At 41.1% G+C, this 24368-nt stretch overlaps 1 protein-coding gene across 1 annotated transcript in view; it reads left to right on the forward strand.

Annotated features, from left to right (window-relative positions):
• The first annotated feature begins 7475 nt into the window (after positions 1–7475).
• The window catches only part of KIF16B (kinesin family member 16B), a 139339-nt gene continuing 122446 nt past the window's right edge, over positions 7476–24368 (forward strand). The window contains exons 1-2 of the mRNA XM_066547784.1: positions 7476–7588; positions 23679–23748. Of these exons, the coding sequence (XP_066403881.1) occupies positions 7542–7588; positions 23679–23748 (117 nt within the window). The 5' untranslated portion in view covers positions 7476–7541. The remainder of the gene's footprint in view (positions 7589–23678; positions 23749–24368) is intronic.

A 24368-nucleotide genomic window follows, 5' to 3' on the forward strand; every position in this document is an offset into this window, starting at 1 on the left:
GGTGACAGTTGTGTGTCAGAGGAGTAAGTTGTCTCCTCTAGAATATATATCTAAATGTGGGCAGTACATTTGTTTCCCTGTTGTATACCTTATTTGCTTATTTCCCCATGAAGTATGTTTAAAATGCTTTGAAACTGAACAGAAGAGGAAAGCACAGCAAAAGGAAAATTAGTCTGTAGAAGAGCGAACAAAGCAATTATCAGGAGATCAAAGCAGCAGAGGCAGGCTGGTGACTTTGCTGTTCAGTTCTAACTAAGCTTTGGCTGAAGCTGTTCTGGTTCAGTTCAGGATCAAGCCTAACACAGCTTAGAAGTGATGATTGTACACTCAGTGGTTTGAGTCTTTGCTAGGTTGATTCCCCTGATCCAACTCAAAGGTTATTTGGGTTATTATATACAAACTCTCCTTTCCTGTGGTCCTGCAGACCAAAGAAAACTTCTAGTGTGGACATTGGTGTTTCTCAATCCTGCTACATCTGCACCTCAGCAGCTTCTGGGTCCTTCCACAGCAGGGCAGGGAGTTGTGTCTGCTTCCTCACCCCAGCATTAAACCTGCACGGTTCTAAAACCTTTGCACCCTCCCTCGTAGCTCAAAGGACAGTCTGTGTAAGGGGATGCCATGAGGACAGCTTCCAACACAGCCAGCCACCTCCCTGTACCTCTGGCCAGGAATTTGGAGGGTCCCTGCACAAGTACTATCTGCACTGGGAACAGGCCACTGTCTCCTATAGCAGCCTCTCATGATGCAGTATCCAAAATGTTTGTGATGGGCTCTCCAGGAAGGGATGGGCCTGGAAGCCAGGCAGCATTCACTGCTCTCAACATGAGATCTCATCGTGAGCTGTGAGTGGTCTCCCTGCCAGGCACAGGTGGAACGGTCACATCCTGGATTTTATTATTGCCATTATAATTGTGAGTGTCAAGAAGAGAGGGAAGCAGACCTGTTACCATTTAGTTCAAGCTAACATCCCCAGCTGTGGCAGGCAGAGCACTGGCACTGCAGTGGGTGCTGCTGCTGCTGCTGCCAAGGGCACTGAGGCCCTGCCTTGTCTCCTGCAATTCCTGCTGCTGCTCTCCCTGAGCTACTCCCAAGGATGGTGCTGGCAGTGCCAGCTCCAAGTGACCCTCCTGGGCTGCCCCAAAGTCCCCACTCCTACCCACATCCTCTGGCAGCACCCTGGCAGGTGGATTGGCTTGATGTCCAGGGCATTTCATTAAAAAGAAAAAGACAAGAGCAAGAAACATCCAAGTGGGAAAACCCAAATCCCAGCGCTAGTGGCAGCTCATTAAAAATACACAGCTACCAATGAGAATTTCAAGCTGATGGCTTTATGCTTATTTACTTGAAATTGAATGCTGAGAGCTGCTGGAAATGAGATATTTCTACTTGTTTAATGTGAATTTCCATAGTACTTTGTTGAGTTTGTAATACCAGGATATCCTTTAGTTTTCATCCATCAGATGGCTGCTGCATTTGAGCTTTCAGCTGGGAAGCTGTAGTGAAGCCCTGGCTTCACTAGGCCTGGCAGAGGGCCACTCATCCCCTTGAGAAGTTATCTGTGGCAAGCTCCTCTACTGGAATACAAATGTGAGTTCAAAAATCTACAAAAGTGATTTGTGCAAAGTCGGTAGGAATACAGGCTGAAATCTGGCTTGAGAATGAACTCAGGAAAGCAGACTGTGTGCATGGACTAGGAGGACTGTGTATGTGTGCTGCTGGAAATCAGCAATACTGTTTGTTCCTCATAATTTTGACACGTTGGAAAATCAGAACAGTCCAAGAATGTCACCATGATATTTTTTGAAAAATCCTCTTTGCCCAGGATTTTCTCCTGGAAAGCTGAGAAGCCTCAGAGAGGAATGAAAAAAATAATTATCTGATTGCTGCTCCTGTGTTTGCTGCTTTGGAATGTGGCTTGGACATTGTTTGCCAACAGATGAATGTTTGATTGATTGGTTCCATGTGAATTGTTTTTAATTAATGACCAATCACAGCCAGCTATTTTGGACTCTCTGAGTCTGTCATGGGTTTTATTATTCTTTCATGTGAAGCCTTCTGATGTATTCTTTCTCTATAGTAATATAATATAATATAATATAATATAATATAATATAATTAATATAATTAATATATAATATATAATATAATATAATATAATATAATATAATATAATATAATATAATATAATATAATATAATATAATATAATATAATATAATATAATCAGCCTTCTGAGAACATGGAGTCAAATTCTCATCTCTCACCTCATCCTGGGGACCTCACAAACACCACACAAGAAGAAGGAGGATTCTTCTGGCTGAGATAAAAGAGTTTACAATCTGTTTCAGCAGAGACAGCAGAAATGACACTTGAGTCTTCATGGCACCTCGGGTGTAAAAAGCTCTGCAGCCGCAGGGTTGGAGGACGATGCTGAGCAAGTGTTTTCTCCAAAGGACTCCCAGGACTGGAGAGATGAGTAACTTTCCTGATGAATTGATCCATGACAAGGTAATACCTTCCATGGAGGACTCTCTTAATCATTCTAGCAGTGAGCATTGACCTTTCTGCACTAAATTATCAAATGCTAATTTGCCTTTCTACAAACTGATGTGGGGCTGATGACAAGCTCCAGCCCAATGGTGAATCCCACGGATGGGGAGATGCCCATCCTTCTGTCCCCTCCCTGCTCTGCCAGCTGGAAGAGTATCTCAGCAAGCTCAGACAGAGGTCCTGAACTGTGTCTCCTCCTTAGAAACAAATTTCAAACTGTGATAGGACAGGAGTATTATAGCAGGTAAGAGCTAACCATATGGCAAGCCATTAATTCCTGTCCTTCCAGGCTATTTGCATATGGATGCAAGGAAAGGCAAGTGGTCCTTGTCAAGGGGAGTGTGCATCAGAAGGGCCTCAATGGAAGACTTAGCATCACCCATTATTAGCAAGGTCCAGCATTTCATCCATCTTGTGTGCTTGGGACCTGTTTTGCAATCCCAGGAAAGGATGAAAAGTGCCTGAAGGTGTTTCTGAATGTGCAGGTGCATTGAGAGGGCCCAGATAAGAGCCAGAAGGAAAGGCAGGAGGAGGTGGTCAGAATCCAGTCCAGTGCAGCACTTCTTGTCTTCTTGTGAGCCGGCTGGAGATTTACAGCAGCTCCACAGATCCCACCTTTGAGTCTGAAGATAATTTCTACTGCAGGTGGAACTTGCTTTCTCAACTCCTAGTGAGGGGTAGCAGAGACTTTTTTGTGACAATGCAAGAAAAACTTGAAATGCTTTATTAATTTTATCTGAATCACAGGTTTATTAAAGTCATACCAAAGGAGCAGAGGAGTATTTGGCATGTGTCTTGAGTTTGGCTAGGATTTGGGTTTGTAATTCTGCCAGGTGTTTCAGAGTGTAAAACATTTAGTATTTAGAAACTGAGATCTGTATTTTTCACCAGGTTTTTAAGGAAAGGAGGTTGAGGCGCTTTGTGTGGGTACGTATATTTACATACCTTTATATTGTTTTTTTGGGGAGGCTGTCTACTTTGACCTTGTCTTGGGGTGATTTCATGATGGTACTCTATTCACTAATCATCTGCTCCATGCCCAGAAATGGTTGTAGTGGCGTTGAGGTGGCTCTGGGGATGGATGTTGAGCCTTGGGGCTCTGGTGGGGTTTTTCCGAAAGCCTCACTCCTGAGCGTGCTGGGTGCAGTTGGGACCAGCAGTACTTTGTTGCTTAGCTAGCTTGGTTTTTTGTTAGCTCAGGCAAGAAGGTTTTTTTTTTCCTTTTCCCTGATTTTTTCCTTGAACTGTTTGGTTTGGTTTTGGTTTGAGATCAGAATCGATGGAAGAAGCATTGGCCATGGACCGCTAGAGACCCGAGAAGCTGCTTGGCCCGGCCTGACCTCAGAAAAGCTGACCCAGCCCAAGAAAGGACCCTAAATTCAGCAGCTTCACCTGCTGTGAAGAGGAGACCAACATCAGAGATTCACCAGATTCCCACCTGTGTTTTCCCTGAGCTGCTGCATGAACTTTTTTTCCTTCCCTGAGACAGAAGCCGCTGCCATTTTGTTCTTCCCTGCCACGTGGCCAGCCTTTATTTTTCTCTTCCCTGGCAGTTTAGGTTTCCTTTTGTTGTGATGTGTGTGTGGAGTAAAGTTCTGACAATTCCCTATTCAGCATTTATTCTTTTTTCCCCCATGCTGTGTGGGCACTTTGTCAATAAATGATTGGGGTTTTTTCACTTTCATCCACTAACATTCATTTCTGATCCGTGGGAAGAGATTGCTGAAACCCTTTTCTTTAGAGAAAACACTCATTCCAGAGCATTTTCTCCTAAACTGAGACCGATCTATGTCTAGAAGGCTCAAAAATAATCCTTTCTGACAAGTTTTGTAGAAGCCAGGCTGAGAACAGTGACTTTCCTACAGCCTCAATCTTTAGAACATCCACTGAGCAGCTTAACCACAGGAAACAGCTTAACCCTAGGAAAGCAGCCTTCCTTTGAGTCCTCCTTTTGTAAAACTCACTTGACCCTGACTGAAATGGCAGATGGTGTGTAATAATTTCGTGGGGAAGATTGAACCAGTGAGAGCTTCAAGCAAAGTTCAAGCAAACTCATTCTTGAGCCCAGGGGCAGGAGAAAGAGGAACACTCAGTGCTGGTTACATCCCATGGACAAGGCTTCATCCACACTGCTGGACCAAACCAGATTGGGTTTTACTCTCCACAGACTGCACACAGCATTCATGTCCTGGCCTGGTGAAGGAAAGAACTTTCTGAAGTAGCAAAGCGTGGAGAATTTTAGGAAGATGGGAAAGCCTGGGGATATTTTACTGCTTCATGCCAGGTGTGCTGTGGGTGCCTTAGCTGGTCCAGCTCCAATGGGCACTCATTGTGGAAGTGGAGAAGTGTTTTCTGTGAGTGTGGAGAAGCTCATGTGCCCTTGATGGCTGGATGTCTCAGAACACAGGATGTGGACATGTATTTACTGAACAAGGTGTATTTCTTCAAAAACTTTGCTAAGCAGAAGCAGGGAAAGCACAACAGTTTGAGAGGAGTTACTAAATGCTCTAGAGCTTAAGCTACATTTTGGTTGGCTTTCATGTGTAGCTTTTACCATTGCTTTTATTCTTTTATCTATTAAGCATGTCTGTACATCTTTTTACTGATGTACATGCATGCTTTATACGTGCATCTTTTTATTATACAATTTTTAGCTTATTTTTATCTTTTTCTGATGTGTTTTTGCTATTCCTTGTCAGCTTATTGCACATCTCCCAGAGTCCTCTATGAAGTTTTCAATAGGCTTAAATCAGTTTGCCCAGTGCATTGGTGGGAGTTCACCTGCCTGGATCTTTGGCTGCTGCAATGTTTCAGCTCCTCTGCTCACTTGGGTGACTCAGTCCTTGGCTGATTTTGAAGCAAATATTGCTACTTCTGTGATTTCCCAACACCCCTGTTCTTTCTCTCCCACTGTAACACCTGTCTGACATGGCAGAGCTGATCCTTTCCTCCTGTCATCCCTGGTACACAGTACTCTCACACTGCTGCCAAAACTTCTGACTTGCCTCTCTTTCCCTTGGAGTTTATCTCAGCAGCACAAGCTGTCTCCTCCCTCCTTGCATCTTTACCCTGTGTTTGTCCTTTCATATCACTGAAAACCTCAGGAAAAATCCACATTACAAATTCACTGCTTTCTTTTCCATCTCCAAAACTTTGGAAGAGTTTTTAATCTCTGACTTGCAGGTCAGAGGTCCTGTCTGGCTGTTGAAAGCCTCCTGGATCTCCAACAATGTGCTCTGCTCTCTCTCTCTCTCACTTTTTGTTCCTTTCTCTGTCTTTCCTACTTGGCCCTATATTTCTTCTTCTAAGCTGCTGCACCAGTTAGACTTTCTAACTCCTGGCCCCTTCTTGTTCTCATTCCTCCTGTTTCTTGAGAAAATTGAACATATCATAGTTTCTGGTTTGCTATAAAATCACTTCATGAACTTGACCTTTCTATTCAAATGTCACCTCAACTCTCAGTTAATCTGTGCACTGCTGGGATCTGGGGACATCACTTTTATGCCTTCTTTCTTCATCCTCTCCTTTCTCCAGCCCCATGGCATCTCTTTTTGTCCTGGTTTTCAGCTGTCATTCAGTGTTTGATAGCCTTCCACCCCATCCTCTTTGACCGCCTCCACCAGTCAATCATCCTCTAAATTTCTTCATCCTGGCTGTGTTTCTCTGACCCTGGTTCTTCCTGCACACCTCTGGACTGTAAGCATGGGGTCTTTCTGTCTCTCACTTTCCCTTTCCTGCTCTCCTCCTTTTCCCAGGTCAAGTTGGTGATCTCTGAGCCTTGATGGGGTGGTTGAACTGGGTGTTCTTCAGAGGTCCCTTCCAATCCTAGTAATTCCATGATATATGCAGAAACATATAGATGTAAATGACAGATAGAGGCAGAGATAAATAGAAATAGAAATATATAGCTATCTTCCCCAACTATAGATAGAGGTATATATAATACATATATGTATATATATGTTTTATATAATATATATGCTCTCTATATCAAATATATATAACACTATAAAAATATATATTTTATATTATAAAAATATATACATATATATTATATAATATATATGCTCTCTATATTAAATATATATAAAAAATTCTCTCTGTGTACAATGGGGAGTTATATATATATAAATATAAATAATTTTTTATATATATGTATATAAAAATATACATACAGAGGGCTGTATATGTATACATATATTTACATATATGTATATATGTGTGTATGTATATGCATATGTGCATATATAACCAAGAGGTTTCCATATATAACCCAAGAGATTGTAGCCAGGTGAGGTTGACCCCTTTAGGGTCTTAAGCCACACCAGGGGAGGCTCATGTTGGACTTCAGGAAGTTTCTTCACAGAAGGGGTGATTAGACAGTGGAGTCACTGTCCCTGGAAGTGTTTAAGGAAATGTTGGACGTGCTCTGGTCTAGCTGACACGATGGTGTTTAGACAAAGGTTGGGCTCGATGATCTCAGAGGTCTTTTTCAAACAAATTGAATCTGTGATTCTGTGATATATATATGTATGTATATATGTATGTGTGTATATATGATATATGTGCATATATATCACTATATGTGTATGTATATGTATGAACGTGTGTGTGTATATATATATGTGTGTATATATATGTGTATATGTCTGTGTGTATACGTATGTATATCTATGTATGTATGTATAGAAGCATACACTCCTCCAATAAATAAACATACCGCGGTGGGTGGCCCTACGGAGAAATTCCCCTACGCCCACCCTCGGTTCCTGTTTCTGCCCCTCCTCTCAAAGCTCCTCCTCCTCCTCCCCTGCCCCAGCGCGGCCGGGCACACCAACGGCGAGCGGCATTTTGTCCCTGCGCGGCCGCCGTACGGCGCGCTGGGGCAGGCTGGCGGTCGCCATAGCGACCGGGCCTAGGCTGGGGGTGGCCTCGCTCGGTGGAGGCGGGCGGGCGGTGCCGAGGGACGGCTCGGGCCGGCCGGGATGAACCATGGCCTCCGTCAAGGTGGCCGTGCGAGTGCGGCCAATGAACCGCAGGTGAGTGTGGGGCCGCCCCGGAGCCGGTGTCGCTGACAAGGGGTGAACGCCGTGTCCCGGCTCCCTGTCCCGGCGGTGACAGCCGCACCGGGGGCGGAGCTCTGCCGGGAGTTCGAGGGCTCTGCCGGGAATTCAGGGGCTCCCGGAGCTCGGCCGAGCCGCTCTGCCCAGCTGGAGCAGCTGCTGGAGCTCTTCTCCTCCCCGGGAGGTTGGGAAGTGGCTCCCGGTGGAGCGGAGAGCAGCGGGTCCTTGCCTGGGAAGTTGCTTTGGTCCTTCTGCATTGCTCTGGTCCGTCTGTAATGACGGAAAAGTTACTCTGGTGAAGATAGAAAACTCTGAGAGGAGGGACCTGCCAAGGATGTGTAGTCAGGCTTCTGAAATGTGAAAAAACCTACTTTATCTGGAAACAGCAGCCTTTTCTAGCTGCTTGAGAGAGAGAGATTGTTGTCTAGTTCTTTGGGAGCCATCGTGGTTAAAGGTTATCAGCTTATGCTCAAAATATGTATATATCTATATATGTATATCTATATATCTATCTGTATCTACCTGTATCTTTCTATATCTATATATAAGCCAGGCAGTCTGCTGCATTTACTGTATGGACAGGAGCTCATTACCCACTTCCTGAGATGTGTCTGGAAAATAAACACCGTTTTCTTTCATGAAATATGTGCATAATATGCACGACAGAGTTAATGGTTTCATTTAGGAATAATATGTGGAAAATTGTCTGATTCTACTGCCAGTGCTCTTCCTCTTCCCTTGTTCTGAATTTGTGTAGTTAGTTCGAAAGAAAAGTGGTTTAAAGCCCAGGCAGCCCATCAGGCTCCTGCTGTTCCTTTCACTGGATGTGATTCAGGTGTTTAAAACACACAATTTGCCACATTCTGAAAGCTGCTCCATATCTTGTTGTTTTCAGCGAGGGAAAGACAAATCTTATGAGAATAGAGCTGATGAAGGTAGGAAGGGGAGAATATTGCAGGTTGATTTTGAATAATTTAGGTGGTTGGAGGTCTGAGTTGGTGAATAATTTTGTCACACCCTTTTGCTTCCCCCTGCCCTCTCTCTTGGGTCTAACCATACGGTTTTTAAAAATTTAAAAAATTATTCTATATATACACTCCACTTTTCCTTCAAGAATCTCTGACAACAGTTAGCGTAGGTCTTCAGGGTATTAATAAGATTTGTTATGTTCAATGTTTTGGTAAAATGGAGAAGTTTTGCAGGAGGAATGCACCTGTGATCTGCTAAGAGACAAAAGAGACGCAGGAATGGAAAGCACGTGGCAGAAGAGAGGGGTGGTAATTGTGATAGGCAGTGGAAACACGGACTGTGAGTGTAAATTTGCAAGTGTTGTGGTAAAGGAATATCACACAAAGGCTCTGGACATGGTGACTCTGTTGCATGTGGGAGGATAACTTGGATGGGACGGGATCTGAGCATACCAAGAAAATGATGGAAATGATTTGTGACACAATGGAAAAGGGCAAACCTAAGAGCAGGGCAGACAGAGGCTGGGTGTGGTGCAAGGGGCAAACTGAGAAAATGGTTTTTGTCACAGCTGTGTGGCAGCAGGCAGGCTTGCTCTGAAATCTGGTGTCTGACCATGCAAACTGTGAAGAACCTACCAGTTTAAGCTGCTAAAACCTTGGAGTTTATGGGATGCTGTTAGGTGTTTATGAAGCATTATAAGGAAGCTGGATTTAGTGCCCTGGGATGTTGCTTTTAAGTGTTGATTTTTTTTTTAGAGGCACAGTTGGTGTTTGGTGTGGGACCCAGCACTGGAGTCACTGGTGTTCCTGTCAGTCACTGCTGGACTTAGGCTGGGTTTTGTAAAACTACTAACCCTAAGCCTGGCTTTTCTTCTTGCAGTAGGAAAGGCATGCTGAACTGCAAGCCAGGAGCAGTAATCATATTTTTCTTAGTGGTTTCTCAGAATTGTTAGAATTGGAAGTGGCCTCTGGAGATCATCTAGTCCAGCCCCCTGCCAAGGCAGGGGCACCTTGGCAAGTGTTCCCTTGCATGTGTCTTCTCTCAGCTCTGCTCTCTTTGCCTTTTTGGGCCCCTGGAGAATTTTACAGGGGAAAAGCCTTTCCTCCTATTCAAAGGCTCTTTACAGCCAGGTGTTCCTTCTCCAGCACTACATTTCAAAATCCTTACCATGACACTGCATGGAGTTAATTTAGTTAAATATGCTTTGGTTTGTTTGAAGTTTAATAATACAGTGCAGCTTATTTTATGAGTCATTTTTAATTAGAGAAGGCACAGTTGATGAATGGTTATAGGAAGACTCCTGCATTATGGAGCAGTTGCACTGTGTGGGGTCACAGCACTGCTAATTGTGTGCTAAGTCATGAACAAGGATTTTGGAATGAAACGTGAGGGGGAGAGGGTTGTTTAAGGATTACTTACTGTTCTATTGCTTAGCTAACAAACCTTTTTGCTTTCTTCTTCTGTGATTTATTTTTAGTCTTCATTTTCTCTGACTTGGCCTGTCAAGTCTTTAACCATTTCAGTCCTTAACCATTCTTCTTGGAGTAACATCCCAAATTGTGTTATACTGAAATACTTTGATTCTGTCTCTGCATAATGTAATGAAAGTGTGTCTAATGGCTTTACAGTTACTGCTTTGAAACCAGCTGTAACATGAGCTTAGAAAGTCACTTGGTGAGTCTCCATCTGTCCCTTGGTTTCCCCCATTCAACACTGAATTGCCATGACAGCCCTTTAAGTCTGTGCTTATTGCTGTAAGTTTCTGTAAAGGCAGCAGAAAACCTTCAGCTGGCTGAAGCCTTGGTTTTTGTCATTGGATAGAAGGGGAGGGAGCTGGGGTGCTTGGTATATTTTGCTTTGGTAAAGTAATGGATATGGTCGCCATCATTTCTAAGGTTCATTTCCCAACACAGTCACTAGAAACATTCCTAAGATGGGATTGTTGAGAAGTGTAAGTAGATTTGAGGCACTTTTTGCTCACATACTGAACAGATGACTGTGGGTGACTGGTTACTAGTCACTGTCTTCTGCATAGTGTGATATCTGGGATTCTGATAGGCCTCACCTAATTCTGGCTCTCTATTTTTTATTATGCATAGCATCTGCACAGTTCAAATAAATGCACTGCTTTATTTTCATCTGTTCACAGTCTTTAAAAGAGAGACTCGGAGTAGTATTTTCTTGCTTCCATTTTGTGTCATGTTTCTTCTTTATGTAAACTAGAATTCAATTAGTGTTTCAGTTATCAGTGTCTTGGTTTGAGACAATTTAAAGAAGAAGATGCTGGAATGAGTTATCTCCTTTATGATTCCAATAATCTCTATCCACCAATAAGAAATGAATACTAACAGAGGAAAGTTAAAAAAACCACGGTTTATTTACAAACAGGTTGCCAACAAGTAGGAAAAAAAGTAAACAGCTGCTAAATATCAAACTGCTAGACCTCACCACCCCACTGGAATGTGAAAAACAGCAATCACTTGTTTTTAAAATTTTAAAAGTTTAATAGTAATCAAATGGTTATAAAAATAGTAATACAATTAGAGTAATAAAAATTTGGACAATTAGGATTTAGGACAATATGAGACAATAGAAACAAAGAGTTATGGACAGTCTGGGTACCTCTTTCTGGGCAAAATCAGCCCGAAAAAGGACCCACGTTAACAGAGGATTAACCCTTAAAAGCAACAGCCTGTTGCATATTCATAGACCTCATACATGATGGATAAATTCCATTCAAACACAGGATTCTGTCTGGGCAGTGTCAACTTCTTCCTCTTAATCTTGATGGCATCACCTGCCTGAGCAAGGCAGGAAGAAGTTCGTTTCTTCTGCTAATGGAGCAATAAATTCCCTTTCTCTGAAAGATTTAGGTGTCCTGTGGCTGCTATCTCAGTGTGAATCCTTTCTTTAGAAAAAAAGTATCCTACATAGCATAGTTTCTATTTTAACTTTTTATTATAACCTAAAACTATATTTAACACACTACTTAAGAAAAAAAGATAAAAAAAGCTTTAGCTTGAGCAAAAATCGAACCGCCTGTGAAGCAAACACCGCGCCGTGCAGAGCCATGAACCTGGGTGGGCAGCTTTAAAAAACACCTGCTCCAAAAGCCAACTTCCTAAAACTCCCAATCCCAACTTCCTAAGCCCCCCACCCCACTGAGATTCCCAGCTGCAGGGCCCTAAAGATCCAGGAACAGATGGATGAATGTAGATACATGTATAGAAGCCTACACTCCTCCAATAAATAAATATACCACCCACTGCAGTCTATTTATTTATTGGAGGAGTGTATGCTCCTCAGATGGTTACAGGGTACGTTATTGTGGAGGGGTAGAATGTAAGAAAATAAAGATAGTGCAGAAGGTAGTCTCACACCTAAGGAGTTGCAGCTGTACAAATCACCAAAGATGAGGAACAGGCCTGCCCTTAGTAGGCCACAGCTGTGTCCAATAATGATGAGTGCTACAAAAGAGTGAGTTAGCTGGGTGAGAGCAGAGTTGGAGTTTGTTGGCTGTGCTGTGAAGAAGAAGGAGTCAGTGCTATGAGGAGCTGCCTGTGAGAAACCACTGAGAAGGTATGGGACTTTTGAAATAAGATGGTAACACATTATCATTATGACTCACCCCAAGACAGTCAGTTAAATAAAATCATCTAAAATATGCCAAATAAGAAAAACTGTTTTGATATTTAGTAAAGGATATGTCAACTTGATTCTTCTAAATATTGCCACTAAATTGTTGTGGCTCTCAATTTCTTACACCTGATAGCTCTGTTCTGTTTGGCTTTTAATTCATGGAATGATAGAGGGATGCACGCTTTTTCAGATTTTTATCCTGTTTCCTCTGTTTCTTGTATTTGCATAAACCAAATATTGTGCTTAACTGGGTGAACAAACTTAGTGAGGTTCATGTGCTGTCCTTACCTGCAGAGGTGCAGCTGACGTCAGAAGATGGGTCTGCATTGCAGTAAGTTTTTCTCTGTGCTTACCCAGTGCTCTCAGCATGCTTAGATGTTCATTTAAATGAGTTGCCTAGACTTTTTTACCGCTCCCTTCTTACTGCCAATATGATGAAATAGAAATTCTAATTTGATTTCATGTTTAAATGATCAGGTTTTTTTTCCCCTGGATGTACACACTCCTTGGATTTGCTCTCCAAACAGAGGTGACCAATGGCAGAAGTACCTGTCAGACACTGTAGTGCTCTATGTGGTTATGCAGCCATTCACAATTGTTGCATGAGGATTAAAAGGTTTTCTCCTTGGTAGTGGGGAGACAGAGGAAGTATGTTCTATTGCATAGAGACAGCTTTTGAGTGACTCTGGGATTTGTTTGGGTTAAGATCTGATCCTTTAATTCACAAATACAGTCTGTGTGATTATTCATTAGGTGTAAGGTTGGCCCTCTTGGATAACTTCTGGGTTACACCTATAAGTCTGAGCAACCTCTCTGCATGCAGGGCTGGAGGCAGAGTGCCTTGGGAAGTCTACAACCAATATCTTATCTTTAAAACTATCTGCTTGCACAATCCAGGCTGTAGTATCAACAGCAGAGTTTTCAATGGCTCGAGCAATGAGCCATTAATAGAGCATTGCAAAAGACAGAGATATAAAAAAGCTGTTTTGTTTCACAAGGAACTTGTGACTGGAGTGTTTTTGTAGCAGGAAAAAGAAATAAACAGGGAAGAGCCAGCTGAATTCTTTGTTTCCATTCTAAATGTTTACACGTAGTTTAGATAGGAACTTACTGGGAGTATGAAATTTATAATTAAATAGCCATGCTTTTTAGAATTGAGAAGGGAAGCAAAAAAACATGCATGGAAAATGTATTATGAGATTGTTAATGCAGGGAAGAGGGAATGAATTGGGGTCTCAAATTACAAGTTTTTAAATACGAGTTACTGTATATTTTTCATTTTCAAGTCACTGTGTACATTTTAAATTTTCATAAGCTTATAAAGAGAGAGTGTTTTGACAAAATGTGTATAACATTAATGTATCACAGGTGAAATGAGGAATGATGGAGTGATTAGAAGGAAGGACTCATAGCTAAATACTATATCTGTCTCTGAAGTATGCAGGGAAATTTTTACTGCAGCTGTTTCCAAACACTCACTACTGGTTGTTGCTCTTTAGAGGTGTCCAGAGTGATCTCAGATAACATAACTCACAGCTTAGATATGGCCAGGTGTTGCAATACTGTCACTTTCTGAACTACTGTACCAATGAGGATAAGCCTTTTATCAGCGAGCTGAGTTTGCTGTTTCCTCTGGTAACTGTTTGAACTTCCATTTTAATAATGGTGTTTGATTTATAATCGTGTACAATTCCTCTACTATAGAAAGAAGTTGAAAGATCCTTAAGCGTAAGGTGAGGCTCTGGTGTGCCTGGGGTGAATGTATATCTGTCCTGCCTCTGCCTTTTTATGTGGTTGAGTTTGAATCCAGTAAAAATTTACTTTGATACTGAGTTGGCAAGATGAACTAACTGTTCTGAATGTGGCTTTTTTACCTTGCCACGTTTTGTGTTCAGAACCTTGAACATATTTCATAACCTCTGGCAGATTTTTCCTTTTTTTCAGAGTAGAAACATTTCTCTCCCTGAAATTATCCTTTGAATACATGTACATGTAAATCCCTTCATCAGTGTGCTGCTGCTGCTGTTGTTGGCACTGGATCAGTGCATAACGGTGTAGACTGATCCATGCTCTTGGATCATATAAACTTGGTACTGAGAGTGCTTGAAGGCTGAAAGAAAGTGTTCTTAGTTTTGTAAGATACATCAAGAAATGTTTTTACTTTCTGTCTTTCACCTCTTCAAAAGGAAGGAACTGTAGGAAGAGTTTTATTCTACAGTATGGTCATGAATCTTCTCAGGATAGATCCTCTACTGCAGGGAGGAGCAGAGGAGTGAACAGCAGCCTGACAATGTCCATGTCATCTCTCCTTAATAATCCTTACCTGGTACTTTTTCAGCTGTGGGTTACACAGTGGGGAATCTGACCTGTGTCTTACCCTGTAGGTGAAATGACATGATTTTTGTGTGGCCACATATTCAAGAAGTAAAACTTGAGAGTAAAGAGAGGTGAGCAGGACATGCAGATGTACCTGTTCTGAAGGGACTGCTGCTCCCTGGTTTTGGTGGTACTTGATGTCAGACATGGTGAGAATGTGTTATTTGAGAACAGATATCAGCAATAAATAATGACATAAACACTTGTGATTAGGTGAAAATGCTGTCAGGGATTATAGAAGTCTCAGAGATGGTAGTTTGGCTGTTGTTGTTGCTGCTGTCTGTCGTTCTGGAATGAAGATGCAATTGAGTGTTTGCTGGGAATCATAGATGTTGTATATTGTGAGGTATGGTATCTAGACAGATCATATATTTGAGAAAGGGGTGTAGTAAGCTGGGTTATAAGTCTGTAGACAGACCATTAAAAAATGAGGAAAGGCTGGAGAACCTGCTCTTGAAGCAGCTGAAGTAGAAGTAACAACTTGATCACAGCAGAGCATTGACTCAAAGGACTAGAAAATTAAAAAAAAACCCAAAAAACCCCAGAGCCTAGTGATCTTACAGAAAAGTGTTAGTTGTCATATATAAGAATAAGAGCTGTCAGAAATCTTACAATCAATACATTTTAAGGCTTTTTTTTTTTTGTATGTGTAAGAGTAAATAGTGATATCTAAATAGTTCAGGTCTGTTTAAGTAGGAATGGAAAAAGCAGTTGGAAAAAACACCCAAGTTATTTTACTCAGGAGTTTAAGGAGAACATTGCATGTGTAAAGCAGAACAGATGCTCTTCTGAAGAGCATCATAAATTGGAGATGGTCTAAGCATGTGTTTGGTAAGGGGTGGTAGAACACAGTACTGGACAGCTGGGTTAAGGAGCAGGGTCTGAGGAGGGTGGGCTTTGCTAAAATAAGGAGTTAAGTCAAATAGAGAAGCCATCAGCAAGGATAAGAGGTGACTGGGAATTTGGATGCCACAGGTGAGGATATTCTAGAGAAACTTGTTGGACTCTCCTTAGGCTTTTCCACAATAGCAAATGTCAGCAGTGCTCAAGGGAGCTGAAACTTAGGGGTTAGAGAAACGTAGCTGAAAGTTACAGGCTTAGCACTAGAGAATGCTAGCACTCTCTGGTGTTTGTTTCTCTACAGTTTCTCACCTGTGCTGAAGTACATGGTCTTTAATTGTTAGTGACTTGTTTTCCTCTTCTTTGTATGCCCTTTCTCTCAGTGGTTAATCTTTGGAGGTTTTCTGCTTAGAAGCAATGGATCTGAACTTAGGGGTGAGCTGCACTCTCAGTGTAATCCTTGTTTGCAAATACAGAGCCAAGCACTGAAGCTGTGGTTGGTGCTTCCCCCAGTAAACCCCTGTGTTAATATCTCCTAAAATCCTGTTTCTGGAACCTCATTATCTGAATTAAATTGGAAAAGATCAACAAAAATGATGGGAAGTCCTTGATTCAAAGAATATCAAGCTACGTGTATACTCTGTGTGTTATAACTACCAGAATAGGTTAGGAGATGCAAATCTAAATCTATTTTCAGGGCTTAAATGCTGAAAAGAGAAATTAAATACTTAGTTATGGCTCCTTCTAAATATCTCTGGAGTAATGGAATGAAGCTAATAATGGATCAGCTTAAACAGTATCTAAGGAATTACTGCTGGTGAGATAGTGCAGGTTGTGTAAGAATCTCCTGAGGCTCAGGCAGTTGGATAGAGCTAATACGTTTTAAGAAAGTCATTGGAGGAAATCATGCTTCAACGGGAAGGTAAGACTAGACCTGGCTGACTGTTAAGTAGCTCCTGTGCTTGCCATTCTGTCTCACACCTCCTCTTCAGTGGCTGTTGCACAGCTTTATACACAGAAGTGAGAATAAATGGGGTATGCAGTCTTTAAAATTGGATCTTGCTCTTTTCATGTAGCAAAGAAGATGGATCAGGAGGGAGAGTTCCCAAGTGCAGAGCTTTATCCTTGTGTTGGTGAGCAGCAAAACTGGAGAGGACTTGTGTAGCTGCATTTCCCTTCACAGAGAAAAGCAAGGCACAACTTCCCAAGAATATTTCTGGGATTCACATTCTCTGAACCTCAGAGAAAGAAAAAACAATTCTTATCTCATTTACTGCTCCCACATTGTTCAGAAGTGGAATGCATTGTGGAAAATTATTTACCTGAAGGGAATTAGTAATTGGATTCTGGTGTGAATGTTTTGATTCACTGATCAGTGGAATCCAGGTGTGTGTTTGGGACTGTCACTGACAGTGACAAGAGGTTGTGCAGGGAAGTGCAGTTGAGTGCTTGGCAAATTTAGTTTAGATGTAATATAATATAGAATAATATAGTATATTAAAGTAATTAATTAGCCTTCTGATAAGATGGAGTCCTCCTCATCATTTCTCTGGGATGTCAGGCAAAAATATCTCTGATAGATTTGTCCTGCAGAAGAAGCTCCAATGGGTTTCAGCCAAGCACTGGACTCCCAGTTACTGAAGAGTGAATAGCTGGGAGTGACAGTTAATTTTCCATAAACCATCAGAGGTCAGGTTAGAGCCTCTGCTTACATGTGCTTATTCTTCTATCCTCTTTAATGCAAATACTTCAGAAGTTTTTCAAGCCTGTGGATTTGTCACAATCATTACCTTGTTTGGTCCTTCTCCCTCCATAGCATTGAAGAACAAAGACTTTCCAATGCCAGTGGGGTTGGAGCACAGTGGTAGGTAGCATGGACACATGTGGGGCAGTGTATTTGGAGTGGCCTCATGTGGTTTGCAATCCCCAAAACTTTCTGGTCTTAAGCATTTTGAACTTAAAAGCCTGGTTTTAGAACAGTGTTTTCCAAGTCATTTATTTTAGTATTACCAAACATATTGCCAGGTTACATATGCATGTTATATCACTGAAATGATGAACAAGAAAATACTTTTAACTCCTGCTTCTTACTGAGAATTCCCTGAGACCAGAAGAAAAATAGGTGGAAAGTCTCTCTGAATTGTAGCTTTCCTGAGGAATTGAAGTAAGAGAAAAGTGAGTCTGTTTGTTTTTCAGGCTTTGTTTATTTGAAATTAAGAGTAGTTATGAAATAAATGGGATTAGCACTCAGCTCTTCTAACCTAACTGAGCCCTTGGACTTGAAAGACTCTTAGAAGTCTGAGTGTCTGAAAGGCAGGTATTATTGGTGAGAACAGCTGATTGAAGAGCAAAGTACTCTGTTTTGCAGAGGCTATGAGTACAAAGCCAGGGTTATTTACTGAGAGAGGGTTTTTCAGAGTTATTTAACAAAAGGAGGGCATAGATGGCACTCAGCATCTTAATTGCTGATGGGTTGAAGTTCTTATTGTTGATGAGTCAGATACTTCAAATATTAGCTTCATGAAGACTCTTCTCCAAAGAGTTTATACTGGAAATACAAAGCAATAGTGAGATACAGAAACTTGGAGTACACTCATAATTTTTCTGTATGCTTACACATTGGAAAGATATTTGTACTCAGATAAGTGAACTCATTTATTGTTCAGTTCAGATTGTTTCTGTGTGTGTCAGTAAAGGGAAAAAATGGCAGTAGAAAAGCCTTATGGATTACTTGAGAAGCTAAAAGAGCCATGAAGTCAGGCACAATTTTTTCCCCCCTGAATTTCTAATTTGCAGACATCCTACCCCAGAAGACAAGGGCACTGTAGGGCAGCTGTGAATTTCTGAATCATGTTTTGCTGTACACAAGAGGTTAAGATAACACTGTCTTTGACTTGGGATTGCAGAGCTAAAAGAACAAATTGGAGGAAACAAGACATTAAAAACAAGTACACAAAGTATCACATGGGCTGAAATCCAGGAGTCCCATAACCTTCATAGTGATATAATAGTTACAACGGAATTCCAGAATGTCATTCATATCAATGGTTGTGTTTGAGGTTATATTTTATATTGCTTCTGCCAAAGATGGGCTTTTGCTACACTTCCTTAAAGGCTGCTATCAGAAATGTGTAAGAAGAGGATTCACATGTGGGTATCTTAAAACTTTAGCTGTGCAGCACTAGTTCCCACTGGTGAGACCATTACTGAACCTGGTCAGTATGCAGGCAAAGCAGGAAAGCTGCTGTTGAGGTAGTCTTCTACTTGAATATTCAACTTGTTCCAGATTATTGGGAGATCATGGTGCATGTAGATACAGTAACTTTAAGTTTGCCGCTGCTTATGATTAAAAAAATTGCATATGTGGCCACTCACCAGTTGCAATTGGAGTTCTTGGAACGTGGGGCTACCTAAAATATTATATTGTATTTGTGGGGTGTTCTGTGGCAGGAAGGAATGATGAATCTGACTCCATGTTCTCAGAAGGCTATTTTATTATTTTATGATACCATATTATGTTAAAGAATACTATACTAAAGAATACAGAAAAGATATTTACAGAAGGCTAAAAAGATAATAGTAAAAACTTGACTCTTTTCCAGAGTCCCAACACAGCTTTACCTTGATTGGCCATTGAGTCAAAAGAATTTACAGCAGAAACTAATGAAACAATCTCCAAAGACATTCTAAAGGAGCAAAACACAAGAGAAGCAAATTAGATTATTGTTTTCTTTTTTTTTTTTTTCCCTGAGGCTTCTCAGCTTCCCAGAAGAAAAATCCTGGGCAAAGGGATTTTTCCAGAAAATGTGAATACCACAGTATTATTACAAAAAAATTTAAGAAGCAGGTCAGGTACATGATTTAATATAGTGCTCAATCTGTATGTGTTACTGCAAGTGTGCATAGTTTTCCCAAGAACACTGGATATCATTTGACATAAGACAGCACAAAGGCACCTGTATGTTCATATTTTGGGAGAATTACTGCAATATATTAAACTGCTGGTTTTCAGTGTTGCTGGTAAAATTTATTCTTATGGCTGAAAGTGTTTAATCTAGGCTGTCCTTCATACAAGAATCAATATATGTGTACTAGTATAGACTTAGAGATTATTTCTGTTTCATGTCATGTACAAGATTTCCCTTGTGTCTGCATTCTCTGTCACTGGATTTATTGTTCTGGTTTCAGCTGCACAGTGGACAAAGTCCTGGGACTAGCAAAACTCCCTCTTTTAATTCCTTTGAAAATTTGCCATTTTTTTAAAATCCAGTAGAAGAGAACGGGAGTATCATCATAAATCTGCATAAGCAAATGTTGAAGATTCTATTGATCACAGAAAACCCTATGCCCATACAAAATGTGCTTTATGACAAAATTCTCTTTTAAAGTACCAGATAGGTGCAGAGTTTTTGTTTCTTACTGAGACAAATGCAATCTGATCATAAGGAAGCTGTTTCTTTTCATTTCAATTCCCAGGAGTTTTTCCTTCTGTTTCCTTGTCTGGCTGGAAGTGAGGTGAAACTGAAGAGCTGGCACAGCTCATCTGTCAGCCAACTCGGGCTCATTTAGGGCTTTGGAATCTGTTGGCTGATGTCAGCTGGGTTTGACAGCATAGTAAAGGTCTTGAAGAAAATGAAGATGTGCTGTCAGAGAAAATGGGCAGCTGTCAAGGAGCCTCCAGAGCTCTCCTGAGCAAGGGGGAGGCTGCCACCCTCATCAGCTGTCACTGATACCCTGAGGACTCCTTTCAAACTGAGCCTCAAGGAGTTCTGACTGTAGTTGTGCTGCTTGGTGTACAGTGTACAGGTGTTAACTTTAACATGTTCATGTAACGTGGCTTCAGCCATTTAATTACAGCCTTGGAGCCCTATTATCAACACCATGGCATGACTTGGAGATTAGGATTTGGAGAGATTCATTCAGCTTTTTCCTGTGTTAGTCTCAGGGAGTTTAGGAAATGCTGTGCTATTGCCCTGCTGTGATTTCCCCCCCTCTCTCCCCATTCCCCTTTCCTCCTTGCAGTGAATTGCTGGATGGCGAGCTGAATTGAGCAATACTGGAGGGGTAATTACAGCACTGGGCTGGTGTATTTCCTGGTGTCTGTGCCAAGAAACTCGCCTGCTGCATGATCACTTTGTCATTTGGTTAGGGGCCAGGGGATCACGGGTTGTACATTTCCGTCCCTTGTGATCCTGGAGCTCCACGTGGTTCATGAAAGAGCAGTGAGAACATCCTGGAGGCTGTCCCTGAGTGCTGCTGTGTGAGCAGATTTGGCTCAGGAGGGAAGCACGATTGCTTAAACCATCAAAGCCTTAATTGTGAACCAGTTTTGGCAGCTGGTCTCTTTGTATTATTCTGTGATGGAGGCTGGAATTTGCAGGGGCAGAATCTTTGGTTAGTGGCTGAAGCTCTTCTCTGGATGAGGTAGGGCAAGTGGTTCCTGTGGATGCTGGTAGAGCTGCTGGCTGCTGGAGGTTCTCCTAGCCCTGAAGGTTACCCAGCACTGCAGCACAGCTCTTGGCAGCCTGAACCTCATCCTGGGGTGACACATGATGCTGGTGTCTCCATCATCTGTCTTTTTGCTCAGAAATGGGTTCTACAGCTTTAAGCTAGGCTCAGAGAGAGAAGGAGTGGAATTTTTTTATGCTGCATTCAAAACATAGAGATAAGAGTTTAGCTTTCTCTGAGCTCGTGGCAGTGCTCTCTGAGTTCTCTGCTGCAGAGAAACAGGAGTTTTCTTGCTTTTTTGCTGGTTTTCCTTGTTAGCTATGGCAATAAAGGTTTTTCCAGATTTTTTTTTATGGAACTGTGAGAAATTCTCATTGTGAATACTTTGCTTGTTAAATAAACAGTTTTTTCTACATTTCTCTAAGGAGATTATCTCCCAAACCTGTTGGGGAGCAGTAGCTGAATCCTGCCCTTTAGAGGAAGCAAATCTGTCCCAAACCTTTAACTAAGGTGGAACTTGCAATCAAAACTTTTTGGAAGTGACTTGGCCCTGATGAACTGCATTAAATGAGTGCCTGGAAAGAACTGTCATCAAGCAAGAAATTTTTTTTTATGAGATGCTCTTAAACTCTGTATGTGTACAATATATTATATGCAGCTGTCTCATATTAAAATGAAGCTTGGGTGTTTGATTCCTGTTAATTTTTTCTTCCACTTCATTTAGGTTGATTTATTTATTCTGATCCTATTATTCCTGTTTGTCCTCTCACTACTCCTTCAAAAATGCAAAATTCTATTTATGAATTGTATTATTGGCTAGTGCTTTCCAAGGTCCTTTTTTAAAACTTTGAAATCCTCATTCTTTAATAATGTTTAATAATATTATCACAAAAATTAATTACTTTAGGCTTCTCAGAATTTTGTGTAGTTCATATATGGGTATTAGACTTTAAATGTTTTGTACCATTATTCCATTATTGAGTAGCTTTAGCAGAGTAATATGGAGAGCTGGCTAGGTCTGGGAAAGAAAACACTGACATACTTGATTATTTCCCCTTGAATGCCTTAAACATGAAGAAATAAAAATAGAAAAAGCAATAATTCTGGACCAAGGTTTTTCCTGCCTGGAGTCCTCACAGACTTCGTAGAGGAAGCAATTACAGTTCGGGTTTGAAACAAATTTTTATAGTAGGATTGACCATTTAATTGGGCCAAATTACTTGTTACATCTTTGCTGAACAAATAGCTACAGACAGGTGGAGGGTGTGGAAGAAACAGGATGTCTGGGAGCCATCCACAGGCTGCATTACTGCAATGCCAAGGTTTATTTCCTGCAAAGTAATACCATTGGACACTTTTCTCCATTTCCCTCTTCATTATCCATAGCTGTATTTTGGTGTTTCAGTATCTTAAGTCTAGATCTAGTAATCATGAGACATGCCTCAAAGTTTTCCATGTTTAGATCTAAATTCAGTTGTATAATTAATGTTGTAATTATTACAATTTTCTCTTTCATTAGCTCTAGAAAATAACCTAATGTGTTGATATTTACTTAAGCATTTTTGTTTACCTAATCTTTATTCATTAATGTAGATTTTAAAATGGGTTTTGCTTTTCTTTACTATTTCTGCTGGAAAACTGAATATGAACAGAGTAGCTGCAGGACAGAGACTTGGGTCATCTAGTGCACCACAAAGAAGAAAAAGCACCAAAATCCTGAGCTTGGTTGTCCTGGTCTTGGGAAGAAGTTTCTCTTTTGCATTTTGTGCTGGTGCAAGTGAATATCCAGTAGTGTGAAGTAGCACTGTATTGCTTTAAAGCCCCTCTGCTTTGCTCTGCACTGGTCAGGCACACTAGGTGACTTTGCAGTTGATTGTGGGACAGGCGTGTCAGCATTTGAAGAGGGAGCTGTTGTGTGCTCTGCATCTTTCCCTTGTGGTTCTGTTTTCCCTGTGCATGTTTTCATTAGCACAGGAGGTGCTGTGCTCCAGGCTGTCATTCAGGAGCAGCCTGTATTGCTCTCATGACTAACAATAGTGAAATTGCACCCCTGGCAAGCACGTTGGTACATGCTGGGTTTAGACACCATGCTCACAGTTTTTTATGGTGTTTTTGAAAACAGTCAGAAAGCATTGTGGAATAAATGCAAGTGCATGAAAACGCTTTTTTGGAACTGGAATTTTTCCTTCCTGGCATCCTTGTGATTGGGGAAGCCACAAACCTGTGTAATTCTTTGTTGGTAGTACAGCCTCTCTCCTTTGCTCCTATGATGCACCAGAACTCAAAAGACAGGTTTGGTACCTTATTTCTAAAAGAGTTTTAAAATACTAAGTTTAAACATTCCATCCCTGTTAGCTAGACTGTATGGATAAGTGGGAACTGCTGCTACTGGAATGTTGGTGAGAAGCTGGGGCTTGTATTGTTGTGTTCTGGTTTGCCCTTCCTTAGAGCCATGTATGTATTTGGCTGAACTGGGTTTTGGATCAGAGTACTTCCAATTAAGAACAAACCACTTAATTGACTTGCAGAGTTAAATTTCTGAAATGGGTTTCCTCACACTTCTGCTCTGTTTCTAGATGAAGGAATTTGGAGGCAAGCCCAAGTGCTCCAAATATATGCCATAGAAGTAAATAAACATTGGGCACAAGAATTAAAAAATAAAATAAAAGTTAATTAAGCTGAGGATTGACTGTGGCAGGCTGATGGGTGGAAATATGACTCTGGATAACTGTGGTATGTTTTATTTAACCTACTAAAATCTGTGGTTTTTTGGTTCTGTTTTTTTTTTTTTCAGGGAGAAAGATCTTAATGCAAAGTTTATCATTTCAATGGAAAAAAATAAAACAACAATCACAAACTTAAAGGTGAGTAAACACAATTTATAAAAGGAAGTTGTAACTCAATAGCTGCCAAAATATGACTGGACAAAACAGTGATGCTTGCTGCACTGTGGTCAATGGCCCCTAGTTGTTAAAATTCAGTGTTAAAGTAATGTTTTGGGGAAACCAGGTTACACTGTTAACTTGCTACACTGTGGTTTTCTGAAGATCACTCTGTAGGCTCTAGCTTCTCATTTCTTCAAAGGTTTATCACTCAGGTCATTACTTAGGTGGGAGATGAAAGCCAGCAATAGAATAGAGGTGTGTTTCTGATAGCTATTAAATCTCTATTTCATCTGTAAAAGTCTTCTGAAATCCCCATGAAAATGAACCAAACCCAAAGTACCCATCCCTTGCTGTAAGCTTTTGATGGTAGATTTTAACATTTCTCTCAGCAAGAGAAGCCATGTGCAGCAAATTGGTTTTTGCAAGATAGTTTCTCATGACTAATATATGAAAGGAGTTTCAGAGTGTAGTTTCTTCAGAATGATTTGGAGCATGGTGAGTATTGCTGAAGTGTCAGCTGTCATGTCTTGAGCACAATGATTGCCTTAAACAGCAGGTATGTCACACCTTTTAAATTATGACTCCATGGTGAAGTGCTG

This window comes from Molothrus aeneus, chromosome 3 (genome assembly GCF_037042795.1).
Source record: "Molothrus aeneus isolate 106 chromosome 3, BPBGC_Maene_1.0, whole genome shotgun sequence".
NCBI classification, from domain to species: domain Eukaryota; kingdom Metazoa; phylum Chordata; class Aves; order Passeriformes; family Icteridae; genus Molothrus; species Molothrus aeneus.